Raw genomic sequence first — 13,434 nt, 5'->3', positions numbered from 1 at the left:
CAAATCTTCCTCGTGGGAGTGCTTGCTGCACAGTGGAGTTGCACTGATGGCTACTTGCCAGTTCTAAGTTTCGCGATCCAAGCTTCACGCAGATTCTTGTCCTGCGGGTGCATGTGAAGGCTGACACCAGGCTCCGTTGCGTACATCGGGCACTGCAGCACCGAGAAGTAGCCTACCATGTTGGGCGCCTTCAAAGGCAGCCGCTACCTATTATAGTGCTTTCAAGTGTTGTCAAGCAGACACCTGAAGCAGGGAAACCTCCCCATTTAATCAGAACCACAGCGCAGGTAGGACTAAACTTTCGTTTTCAGCTCGCTTCGGCGCTTCCGAAGCAGCCAACGAGGCCACGGTGTCCACGTGATCCCTCATACCACATCCTGCTGATGTCGGCGTCAGCTTTTCCAGTGGTGGAGCTCTCTCAGAACTACCGACCACCGCAGTCCCGACCAACGGCACTTGCAATCTGGCTACAACTGGTCAGAGCGAGCTTATTTTGACAACACGATTAACGTGAACTTAAACTAATTTATTTACTCGGTGTCATCAGTGCGAATAGCAAACGAAACATACTATGTGCACACCAGCCGAGCCGCCTTGCTGAGACGGTCAGTGTTTGCTTTCCTTCGGCGACACGAAATGCCGTCGGATCGGAGTTCACGATCATGCAATGCTTTATGGAACAGGCACACATTCGACATAATTTTGTTCTACTAATTACTATTTCGTGTGAAAAACAAACTAGCCGATTTCTGTGAGCAGCGCAAGAAGAAGCGATCGCCTCAACTGGGTCATCGTACAATGGTACCCAAGGAAATGGTCATTCGTCCAGCGTCCAATCCAAGGCTGCATGTTATCATACTGCTTTAGCTACCGTTTGGGGGGTTGACGGTCGACAAGTCGGGCGCCGAATCATACCGTGTGCCTCGTTTCTACAGGTGTATCGCTCAATTCACACTTTCTTCCGCTCTTGCGTGAATCACCAACTTTGTAGAATTTATTTCGCGCGGGAAATTACGTAAACACGTTTAGGTGTGTTTATGACATCTACACTGCAATTAACGCAGCTGTGACAGTGCAGCCTACGTATGTGAACATATGTTAGTCTATCTACGCTGACATGCTTTGAAGTGCAAAGTGCTTTCCCACAGTGTAGTAAGAAATTGTAATGAGAGGCTATTAACGATCCTAAGCATCCTTGTTGGCTAATACATGCCACGCAATATAACACAAAAGGTTAACCATTGCAAAATTTCTGACGCATAATCGATGATCTGGTATCCGAATCAATTTTCGCCTTACAGCACGGCGGCTCACTGCTTAGTTTTTATCAACAGAAAACCTGCAAACATTTGAGCCTTTTGCATCTTCTGGCGCAACGCAGCTGGTTGGTATACTGAGTTCCCTTTGTTGTAAAACCATGGAATAACCACAGAACCGCAGACACACCCACAAAATCCAGTGGCTACTGAGGTAGGCGCAGTGGCAGAGTGCCTACCGCGCGAGTATGGATGAATGCTATGAGCACCCGTCCTTTGGAACGGGGTAATAGGTTGCGCCACCAAGCACTTATTATATTGCTTAATGTCCTACCTATGTTAAAAAAAAAAAGTAAGGAAAGGAAAGGAGGCACTCCCGATGACAGTGCCACCACGTCTTCGTGACGTAAAGCCGTGGTGTAGTCCTCGGCAAGGAGGTTATAACCTCCGTATAACCCGGCACGACCTCCAAGATAGGCGTCGCCAAGGCTTGCAAGAAAATCCTGTAGGCAACGCGCTGAGACGTCATATCCGCTAATAACCAAGTGCATGTGCCGTCTGCTTAGCTACTAATAAGTAAATGAGTCAACTACCAGCCCCACAGCTTTGCCAAGATGGCTTCAGTAGTATAGACTAATTATTTCTAGTTAATTTATGAAAAGTGAAATATCGTAAAAGTAGGCATTTTTTTTCTAAAGAGGCTGAGGAGGCTAGCAGAGAGTGGAAGATATAAACGGCATGCATCGAAGAAAGGCGGCGTCGACCGCGTTTCCCGAGCCGCTGCGGCGCACTCGCTAAGCAACACACGCCCCCGGCCTGCCGGTCACGCGACACCCGTACGGAGGGGGGGGGGGGGGGGACATCCTCAGGGGCGGCAGCTGTCAATTGAGGGTTGCGCGTGCCTGGCGGTGCGTGACGATGACGAGACGACCCGCGAGCACAAATAGGAGCGACAGAAGAGACGGGCTGCAGTTAAATATAGGCGGGGAGCTCGCGGGTCCAGAAGCCCGTTTAGAAATAAACTGGATGTCTTTAGCGCGGTTCTAAACAAATCACCCGGGCACCAGGAAACACCGGTCAGAAATTTACCGGTTGCCCACGGCTTTAGGAGCGCGCCAGACAACGGCGAAACAAGCCAGGGAGCCGGAATGATTTATGTCTAACAAGGATGATCGCGTCTTAAATGCCGGGAACGGCGACGTTTCAGTTTTTATCACAATTTTAAGCTATGCAGTAACACTTTGCACTGATATAACGATAGATCTTGAAATAAAGCCAGTCACGCACCAGTCATACAACAAAATTCAGTGCGCCGAGCACCGCAACATGCGCCGAGTAACACTCGCGGCGCATTGGAGCTGTCTGCGCCCCCCCTCCCCCACCCTCCCCACACACACACTCTTGAAGCCAACGCTAAAACACGGCAAGCGGTGAGCTAGTTTTGTTGACGTCGCGTATTGTACGGTCTTAGCCCAAGACCGTTACCACACACCGTGCCGAGCTTGACAAGCGTGCCACACCTATCCAGGCCAGCTGAAAGTTGCTTCGTTGTTGCTCTACAGCTGTTGCGTAACTGGCGAGGGCGCCCAAGGTCGCGCGCTTAAAGACAGACGGTCATAAAGCATGCAACGCGGTGCACAGCCGGGAATTCAACCGGTGGAGCGCGGCTGCAGGAACGAGAGAGGAGGTCGGTCCGCTGAAAGCGTTGTCAGACATGCGGCGAGCACGTGCGCTGTGAATGAGGGGACCCGGGTCAAGAGCTCCGAGGCCAAGCAGTGCGTCAATGCCGAGCGGGAAGGAAGCGTGTACCCATACCCCAACAAAGCGAGTATCGGAACACAGTCTGGGACGGTGCCGAAATGTAAAATAAGTGCGCCCCCTGCCGCGGACGGTTGTGCGCTTGCGTTCGCGTCTTCAGTGACCCCACGAAGAGTGCACACGTCGTCGCGCATGATGTGCGCACACGTGCATTTAAAACTCGAACAAGCATCATGTAGACGCATAGGCCGCCTGAACAGTGGGCGGCGTTAAGTTGCAAGAAATATCGATGTATACCTTAGGCTTTCCAAACATACACGAGTCAATGCTGGTCTCCAGTAGAACATCCTGTATGAAAGGGAAATCCGCACTTCGAAATCTACATACAGGAATAGAGCGTCCGCGGCTATTAACACAAAGCCGTGCTTATGGATGTACCGAATTAAACAAGCAGTGTAGGACAGCGAAAGAGTGCCAGAATTGCAAGCACATTTTTCGCTGCCATAACACTGCGTTCACGCTGGGCTCGAGAGCAGTTACGCAGGTTTGAGGGGTACCACGATTAGTTCTGAGTACTTGTGCTTCTTGAATGTGCACCCTCCTTGGTTGTTTTTGCATTCGGCCCCGATTTAAACGGCGACTGCCGTGGCCGCAAATCGACACCGCGACCTTGGGCGACGTGAAGCCACCTTTCTCAGCCAGGAAGCAGAAACGGCAGTAAACAAACATACTGGCTTCCAATCGAAACACCGTTTGAACGGCGACGGCATTCCCAAATCGATCGACCCCAGTGGACAGCTGTGCCTTGAGCTCGATAGCGTTCGCTCACCCCGCAAGCAATGTGCCGCAAGGGCGAACGCGAAAGGCCAGCAACGGCGGCCGCGCGAGCAGGCGCGCATCGTGCAGCGACCCGGTCCTTCGAAGGACGACCCCAAGGGCGGAAAAACAACGTCGCGCTGCGCCGCCGCCAGACGGAAGCGGCAAACGACCAGGAAACTGGCTCGCCCTTTCGCGATCGAGTGCGCGCGCATTTCGCGCACCCAGGGGGGAAAGGCACTTCGACCAGTCACGGGAAACAGCGTAACCGAATGACAAATGCTCATCACAGACGCACAACCGAGTTGCGACTGCGACCGAACGCAAAGGAATGCTTAAACTGGTGTCGATCCGCGACATCCTCCAATTGCGACGCACCTATGCCGACCCAGCGAGCGAGCGCCGGCCGGCGGCAGCCAAGGGACTGCCTCAAAACTGGGTCAACGAACCAAACAACAGCGGACGGGGGAAGGATGCGAGGGCGGCCCGTAGAGCCTACGTGCCACGGGGCACGCATCCGCGCCAGTGCGCGTGCGCGTAAAAGCGCGCATGCTCAAAGCGCGCGGAAATGCACACGAAAGCGAGAGTGGCCGGTTGGCCCGGCGACCGAAAGGCAAGGGTGGTGAGGGGGGGGGGGCTTTATCCGAAACGAGCAGGTGGTAATGGGGTGGGAGGGACGAAAGGCAGCCCAGACTAAGCGTGTCAGACGAAGACGGCGCACCTGTTTGCGTGTCTTCCATAAACAATCATTCGAGAGGTTGCATGGCACACGCAGAAACCTTGGATGAAAGCGACAACCACACGGAGCGCACTTTGGGCGTGCTTTTTCGAAGTGTCTATCTAGTTTGCACTGCGCATACACCGAGCTCTGTAATTATGCTCAATGTTTTTCCGAGTGATTACGCACGGAAGGGTACACCTCGTATAGCTTGTTTTGACCGTGAGTTCAGCGTTATCGTGCGGCACGAAATAGACGTGCTGTCGAGGGACGGCGCGGGAAGGCGTCCGAAAGACGTTGTGTGCGGTTGCCGTCCAACATGAAAACTATGCGGCCATATCCCTTTGCGGCCACAGTGAGCTTACATTAAGCTTACACTGCTGTATTCCTATAAGAAAAAAAAAAAAAAGATTTCCCCTAACCAGTGGGAAAATAAGACACTTTCCTAGAATTTCAGAGGCGAAATTTGAACGCCGGTATGTCAGTGTGCCGTCACGAATTTCACAAGTATACTGTCGCATTAGGGCCGTTTGGGCGCCTTAAAGTTCTCCAAAATTCATAGGTCGAGTATTTCGTTCCCAAGTAGGGCCGCAATTTTGTAGCGATGCCTTTTTCGGTGCTATTCCTTTTCGTGCTTCGTCAGTAGTCACAGCGACACTCCGCCCACGTTATCTATGACATCAGCCGACCGTGAATAGTGAATGATAAGAGTGGCATAGAATCGAGCGGTCGCCGGTGAGCGATTAATTTTACCCGCGAGCAGACGTCACAATGCATGGCGTCTTGGCCAGCTGCCTTTCACTTTCCGAGCATTTGCTGGCATACCAAGCAACCTCTCATGCTGAGATTGGTTGCTTCGCCATTGTAGACGCGTTATTTGCGAATGCAAGTTAATTTCCACTTTAGTATACCTTTAAGTAATCGTTCACTCCATAAAAAAAAAAAAAAACACTAGTATCGATGAACCATTCCGCACTTGCTTCCTTAGGTACTAGTTTATTTTCGCAACGCACTTGCCTGCTGCGTGTGCTACGTACTTCCCTCAATTTTGACAAGAATGCTTGACAAGATCCCGCGCGAGCTTTGCTTACGAAATTCGTCATCGACAAACGCTGGACACAAATGAGTGTGCGAAAATTCGCAATATATTTCCTTAATAATGCGTTACTCTGCAGTTCATGACCGGTCAGGCGAATACTAGAGTTTGACAAAGCAACGTTTTTCGAACCCTTAATCGGAGGCTCCGCCAAACGTTGTGGGAACCGATCTGGGAAGAACCCTGTTATCTTGAGCGGCTCTACGGATGACGCCGCAAATATTCCTCAAGTGAGTACACGATTTATGTAATGCGTTTAGAGATTGGCGTATGAAATAATTTAGAAGCAAAAGACGCTGCGCACACAAATAGCTGCACCTGATGAGGCGGATGTGGCTTGCACAAACAAGGTAATATAACGCGCGCTAATAACCGTTTATTTCCCTATTTCTAAACAATGTTTCGCTAGCGATTCGATGTTTTGACCATGAGAACTCGCACATTACACAGCCTGAAACTGGCTTATTAGCATATCGCAATTAGAGAGAGAGAGTGCGGGTAGGTGTCGGATGCACCGAGGATCCACGTGTCCGTACGTGCGCCCTTCAAGCAGAAAGTAACGTTTTTGTTGACAGAACTAGACGCATAAACTAAGATGACAAAGGTCGTAGGCATCATGCATTTATAAGCACGTAACACATGTTCTTTTACTCCTGCTGCGGTAAAGTGGAGAATGAGAGAGAAATAAGGCGAAGATAACACTACGCAAGAAACCGGGCCCGCATCTCGCGATTGGCGCAAGAGGGTTCCGACAACGCGACTAATCGGCCCTAGGAGTCGCGGCATCCACTATCGCGGGCGCTCAGGGGGTGTTTTTCATCAATGCATGTCATTATCACGTGTGCGCCAGTCCCGGAACTGCCTTGTTATCACCTCTTGCTCAACACCCCCCTATCTCGCTGCATCTCGAAGAGCCCATGTTGACATGTGAGAGCAGTCAAATATACAGATACACAAGTGACCTCGAGCATTGCGCGACATCAGGAGTTGCCTCGGCGAGGGTGCACAGCTCCCCCTTCTACAGCGCCGCTTTGCGCCTATCGCGGCGCCGAAAGGGGGAAGGGAGAGAGTGCGGAATGTAAACAAGAAGGCGCTCCCACCCCGTAGCGAAAAGCGCGGTCACTTCGATGGCTGCCGCCAGAGACGGACGACTTCCCGAGGGCGGTGGAAGAAACGTTCCCTCTCTAAAGAGAGCTCCTGCCTTGTGCCGGGAAGGGCAGATTAAATGTGCCCGTCGGTGTGCTGGAGACCAGCGAAGAGCACACACTGCGGAAAGCGTCCGACGGATGGTGAAAAGCAGACGACCAAATGGCGACAGCAGCCAGTAGCCGAGGTTGCTGCTATACGAACGGCGCTGCGTCATTGCTGAAAACCGCCGCAAACGAGTGCTTCCCCCGAAAGAGCACTTGAGTTGCTTGACGCAATATTTTCCTTTTAAATCTTGCTGGGGCTCAGGAGTCCCGAGGCGAGACAGCGTCGAGACATGGTGGTAATACAGAAAAAACAGCGCAGTTAAGAACAAAGGACACGTCGAGACAGGACAAGCGCAGTCCTGTCTCGACTGTCTTATTCTTTTGTGTCGAAGCATGGCCGAGGCACGGATCGGCGGGTATTACGACGCCATGTAACGCGCACTTTGGGCTTACTCGCTCCACGCCGAAATTCCACCTTAAAGATGCACACACTTTATGAGGCTGCATTTATTTCTGCACTACATGCGTAACACAGATGGAATCTGCGGCGCTGAGAAGTCTATTTCTCGCTGCCATTCATGTCCACTTTCTAGCTGCTACTTCAAGACGTGCCATAAAATATTACGGGTGTGCGAGGGGAAACAAGGTTAACACCAAGCTACACTCTTAAGCAAAATTACACCCTTTTGCTACACAGAATAGTCGTCATCTGTCTTGCCCGCATTTCCTTTCTTTAACGCGGCGAGCCCGGTACTTCCCAGTAACGAACGGCATGCGCGTTATCAGCATGACATAGCATTTCCGACAGGAAAGTAACGAGCGCAGCGTTTTCAAGAAAGGAAATGCGGGCAAGACAGATGACGATTATTGCTGTGTGGCAAATATACACTGCAAAGGGTGTACACTTTTCTTAGAGTGGAAGAGTGTACACTACTTAACAAAATTACACCCGTTGGGGTGTATATATTTGCCACACAACAATCGTCATCTGTCTTGCCCGCATTTCCTTTCTTTAACCCTGCCAGCCCAGTACTTACAAGTCACGAACGGCATGGGCGTTATCAGCATTCTCGACAGGAAAGTACTGAGCGCGGCGTTTTCAAGAAAGGAAACGGAAGCAAGACAGATGATTATTGTTGTGTGGAAAATATACACCTAGAAGGGTGCAACTGTTTTTGTAGCGTACACTCTTAGAAAAATTTACGCCCTTTGGGGTTATCTTGTCTCACAACAATAATCGTCATCTGTGTTGCCCGCGTTTCCTTTCTCTAACGCTTCAAGCCCGGTACTTCCCAGTCACAAACGACATGCGCGCTATCAGTGTGACGCAGCATTCTCGACAGGAAAGTAGCGAGCGCCGAGTTTTCAGGAAAGGAAACGCAAGCAAGGCAAACGATTATCGTTGCGGGACAAATATACACCCCAAAGGGTGCGACCGTTTTAGGAGTGTAGATTGTGGATCGCGACTCGTAAATACCATGATCGGGCACTCAAGACGCGAAACCGGGCGGTACTTTTGCGAAGCGTCGAGTGGTCTCGCCGCAGCTCAAGCGGCCGCCGCTTGTTTTCGCTTAAATTACACATCTCGAGTGCTAGCTCAAACAGTGGCCGCGTGTACACACACACACTATCTTGCGAAGCGACAACGTAATTATAGCAGCGGTTTCGAACTGCCGTTACGAGCGAAGAAGGGCAGCGCGCGATACAGCGAGCGCCGATGAGATAGCAGCCAGCGAGATGCGACAGTCGCGCAGCTGCCGGCGCCTGCCGCCACGTGCACCCCGCGGAGAGGGAGCGTGCCCGAGAGAAGAAAGCTCTCCGCGATAGGGACCCGCAGGGCAGCGACGCGCGGTTGGTCACGCGGCGCGCGACACCGGGCGTCGAAAAAGAAACGGGCCCGCCGAAACTGCCTCCGCTGCATCGCGGCGAGGGGACGGATGACGGACCCGCGATATACAGGCTCGGCGCGCGGCACTGTAGCACAGGCAAACTGTGTTCTCTGATACACAGCTCGTTGGCCGGGTGGTCGCCTCACCTTTCCACTCCGGCCTTAGTACTGGCTTATCTTCTCAAGGGGATGACGTAGATTGTGCGCTATTCTCGGAAGGCCCGCGCAGTTAGCGCCAAATGGCCCAGTGTGGTACAAAAGGCGCTCAGCAAACCGGTAGTAAATACGGGCCGCACGAGGACTGCACGGTCGAAAATCAGAACAACTCGGATGTCGAGAGGCAGCACAAGCACCTACCGCAAGGTGCACTTTTTCAGGCGTAACAATGAATGCTGCCTGATAAACACCATGTTTGAGAAAAAAAAAGAAATTCATTTCGATAAGTTAAGGCTGACGGCCCCATTGGATAAATGGCAACTGTTCAAGAACTCCCAAAACCATCAGAGCCAAAGAAATGTTTCAATGTAAATTAACAGTCCTATAGTGGATTAACACAATAAAAGAAGTGCTCTCGGTGAGTGCAATGGTGTGTCATTCTCTTGATTTATTGATTTCCATGCACGCACGAAGGAGTGGTAAATGGAGGTGGATGAGAGAAAAAAAGAGCCACACAGACGCGGCTTAAGAATATGTCACCCTCTTCCTCTCCCCAGAAACAATACATGGACAATGCATCACAATTTGGAATCTCAAATGGCCTGTACTTGAGAACCCTAAATAAATATTTGGGGTTTTATGTGCCGAAACCACGATATGATTATGAGACACGCCATAATGGGGGGACTAGATTAATTTTTACCACCTGGGCTTTTTCAACATGCACCGAATGCATGGGGCACAGGTGTTTTTACATTTAACCCCCATCGAAATGCAGCCACCGTGGCTGGGATTTGACCCGGTGCCCTAAGGCTTAGCAGTGCAATGCCGAAGCCACTGTGCAACCATGGCAGGTCTTGAGAAGCCAGTGATCAATGGAAAAGCAAAATGGTACAACAAGTGTAACACTGAAATTACTGCAATAGTAGCCAGGAGAAATGCCGTTGGTAAATTGAATCTAGCCCTCCAAGTACAGTATGCTTAGTTCTATTTGACAGAGAAAAACCTAAGCACAGTAAATGTGCCGACAAGTGCCAAGCTACGGATGCTACATATTTCAAAAGTTTACGCGTTATCTGAGCAGCTCACAGCACACACAGTTCCTAAATTTAAATGAGAAAAGCTGCCAGGCAAAGTTAGCTCACCATGTGGGTAGGCGAGGGTGGAAGCACAGGTCTTAGAGACCGCACCTGCTGCCATGAACTGTACAAAGTCGCGAGTGGACTTGACATCAGGGTTGTACGAGTCCCTCGAGGACTCCTTGCGTTGTCGCAGTTGAGCCTTGATGAACTCATAGATGACAAAGTGGATGATGGTTTCCGAGATGCCAAAGTATGAAGCAGTGATCCCCTTGTAGAAGCCCAGGAGGCCGTGCCTCTGGTAGATGTCCCGAATGCACTGCAGTGCAGAGATGCTGCCATACATCCTGCAACAAAAGAGGGAAAAAAAATGATGAAGTTGTGATAAGCAACAAACACATTGTTAAGTGCTCTCATCTGACAATCTTAAAGTTTACAAGCCATTATTTCCAGAGGGTGATTGCACTAAAAGATGCCACAGTAAAAAAACTGATGCAAGTGCAGTTTCATCAGCAAGTTATAATTTATACCTTGGTAAACAACAGGATCTGTAAATTTCTTGCACATTTCAACAAGTTGCATGCCATGTATGCACTACCGATGTCTTATGGCATACAAATCCACAAATTTAGAATTTTCTGGAAAGCTCTTCAATGCGATAACTGCTCCCTTTTGTTGCATTGTCGGCGTTGTGGCCATATTGTCAGCCTTGGCCGACATGTGATTATTGTCTCCTGCAACATGCATCTCATGTACTAGGCATTTTTCTTCTTTTTTGTCAAGGGATTGCTACTTCTCGCCCCATGCTCGGATGGACGGCCGAATGGTGGTGCATCAGAAGTAGGCACGTCGCATTTTTGTTGCTTATGTGTGGCAGAAGTCGTGTCTGCGGTTCGAGGGAAACGCAGGGGAAGAGGTTGAGACAGCACATACTTATAGATTTCAATGATTGCAATAAAGGCTAAATCCCATGAGAGCGATTTTGTGCATGACGATGGTGAGCGACGAAACGGGCCGCCGCTTGAACAGATTGCTCGGTCTTGTCGCTCGATGGCTTGATTCTTGAAATCTAGAATTCGTCGCTCGTCACCCGGAAGAGCTATGAGCGACTCGCCAATAGCGCGAAGCCGGAACTGGATGTACATCACTCAAATACTACCGACTGTCACACGGAATGAACAAATGATAGAATTTTTATACGTGCAAGTATAAGAACCTACTGCAAGACCTTCATAAATATGTTATGCTGCTTTTGCAGTAAAATAGATCAACTTAAATGAATAAAGGATGCGTCACGCTAGTTTCGATGTGTATTTGCTGCCCTTATTTTGGCAACACCGGGGAGACATCGCTCAAAATCGTAGCTCGCATGGGGTATGACTTGTGGGTGAGGAGCAAACGTAACAGCCATCTTCATCGCATCGCTTGTTGCACGCAAGATCGCTTGCATAAGGTTTCTACTTAAGCTTTTATTTTAGGCAAGAGACATGCCACTAGAAACAATACCTCACAATACAAAGCCTCCTATACTCGCATGTTTTTTGGTCCCGATAGCCATTGTGCGGTGAGTAATACTGCTTTACAGTGTGGTCATCACTAGCGCGCAAAATATGTGTAAACCTTGGTCCACGCCTGCTTGCATTTTTGAGGCTCAGAGAAAGGCTGCCTATCCGGGTCATTCTCACAAGAAGCCCACTTCACCTCTCCGTGTGCACGATGGCTTATTTATTGTCCTTGACCTCATGCATCGGTCACTGCGGTGTTTCTGCATCGAAAGGTTAATGAGAGCAGACGGACGAAATTACTAGACATACTTCTCTGTTGAGCTAAGAGACCAGCAAGGTTTGGTCATATTAACTAGCCTCATTTTTTGCTCTGCAGCAATGAAAGTCTTCACAATCAACTTCTATACAAGACAACACAGCACCGATTCACTCGAAATAAGGCAACGACATGACCATAATTAACCCTTCAACAGTATTACAGAAATCAGTACACGTAAACTCATGCTACAGCGATGGTACTACAGCAATGCAAAGCATGGCAGTAAAATTAATTTGCACTTTAAACTTGGAACAACGCAGTGCTACAGATGCATCACAAGAAAGGAGCATCCTACTCGTCCCATAATATAGAAGAACTTTGCCAAGGTCTTGCATTCCTAGAAAGTGCAAGAAACCCCCTCAGAAGCCCACAATACTTTTGTAGGAGTCTTACCTTTGATCAAGTTGGAGCCTTGTCTTCACGAACCAGATGGGGTTGGTTGCCGTGCAGGACATAAAGCCTGAAAAGACAACAATTGCAAGCACACCATGGATCCATGCTTCCAATAATATATGTGATGATTAGAGCATCAGCACGCATTTACTTCAGTCAGCACTTGCAAGAAAAACTCTGCTGCGCAGGCATTTCCAAACACAAGCAGACTACGACCACACTACAGGAAATAAAAGCAGTAACAGCAAGAATACTGAGCTACTGAACCATTATGCCTGATTCTAGGAGTCTTACCAGCGCTGGCTGCTGAACAGATATGTACAATGGGAGTATCCGAAGGGAGAAGCTCGTTGAAGATGCTCTTGGAGTTGGAGTATGTACAAAAGTAGATGGCCCTGGTGTGGTAAAACATGGAAGGCAAGAACGGTGTGAGTAGATGGCTGCTGAAAGAAGACATTAGGGCAAAACAGGAAAAGGGGGGTGCGTCTGCGCATGCCCCAATCAGCAGCAGCGGCACCAGCAGCAGCTGTCAAAAATGATGTACCTCGAAGGCGCCACTCCGACCAGGTTAGGTCCGAGACCCTTGAAAAGAGCCTTGGTGCCTTCCATCTCGACTATTTGCCTGGGTTGAGTTGGGGATGAAGACAGAGAGAGAGAGAAGAGAAAAAAAAATGTCAGTGTTAGAACTCGTCGAAGCAGCCACTGCCCACGCGAGGGCATCTGTGCGAGTGCAGAGCTGTGGCAGCGCAAAAGAGTACCGCAGAGATGCGCAGCTGCACCGCTGTTGTGAAAGCAGCAACACAGAAAGAGTAATGACATTGTATATACATAACTCGAGATGTACCACAGAAACCGACTTTCCAAGTGGCCCCACATTTCATGCAGGCACAGCTGCATTAAAGGGGGACGAATATCAACTGCGCTTGTGGTGACACTTAGCTATTCCACTGCAGGCTCCTTATGGATGCACACAATAAGAGGTCCTACTACAATCACAAAAGTGCCGTACACTACATTGAACTGCAACACATAGCCACGGCAAATTACTATTATCGTGGTGTTACAAGGATGGACCTGTGGTCTATTGATGCCCAAGTAGAAATAGAAAAGTGGAGCTTGATGTCCAGCAAGCTTGCTAGCTTTTAAATACATACAACAAAGGTGACAACTTGACACCTTTCATAGTGAGCTTACACTAACTAACTAAGAATTAAGACACAGCAGCTGGTCTAACAAAACCATAAGGAGAACAATGTA

The 13,434-nt window shown here is 49.6% G+C and overlaps 1 protein-coding gene across 2 annotated transcripts in view; it reads right to left on the bottom strand.

Annotated features, from left to right (window-relative positions):
- The window catches only part of Rim2 (replication in mitochondria 2), an 84,619-nt gene that overhangs the window by 66,307 nt on the left and 4,878 nt on the right, over positions 1–13,434 (bottom strand). For both annotated transcript variants that reach the window (XM_075684242.1, XM_075684241.1), the window contains exons 3-6: positions 12,722–12,799; positions 12,472–12,572; positions 12,178–12,244; positions 10,027–10,307 (exon numbers count right to left, since the gene is read on the bottom strand). In XM_075684242.1, the coding sequence (XP_075540357.1) occupies positions 10,027–10,307; positions 12,178–12,244; positions 12,472–12,572; positions 12,722–12,799 (527 nt within the window). The remainder of the gene's footprint in view (positions 1–10,026; positions 10,308–12,177; positions 12,245–12,471; positions 12,573–12,721; positions 12,800–13,434) is intronic.

The sequence above is a fragment of the Dermacentor variabilis genome, chromosome 3, assembly GCF_050947875.1.
Source record: "Dermacentor variabilis isolate Ectoservices chromosome 3, ASM5094787v1, whole genome shotgun sequence".
Lineage (NCBI taxonomy): Eukaryota > Metazoa > Arthropoda > Arachnida > Ixodida > Ixodidae > Dermacentor > Dermacentor variabilis.
The sequence above is the reverse complement of the archived record's forward strand: the minus strand, read 5'-3'. Positions and strand labels throughout refer to the sequence as shown.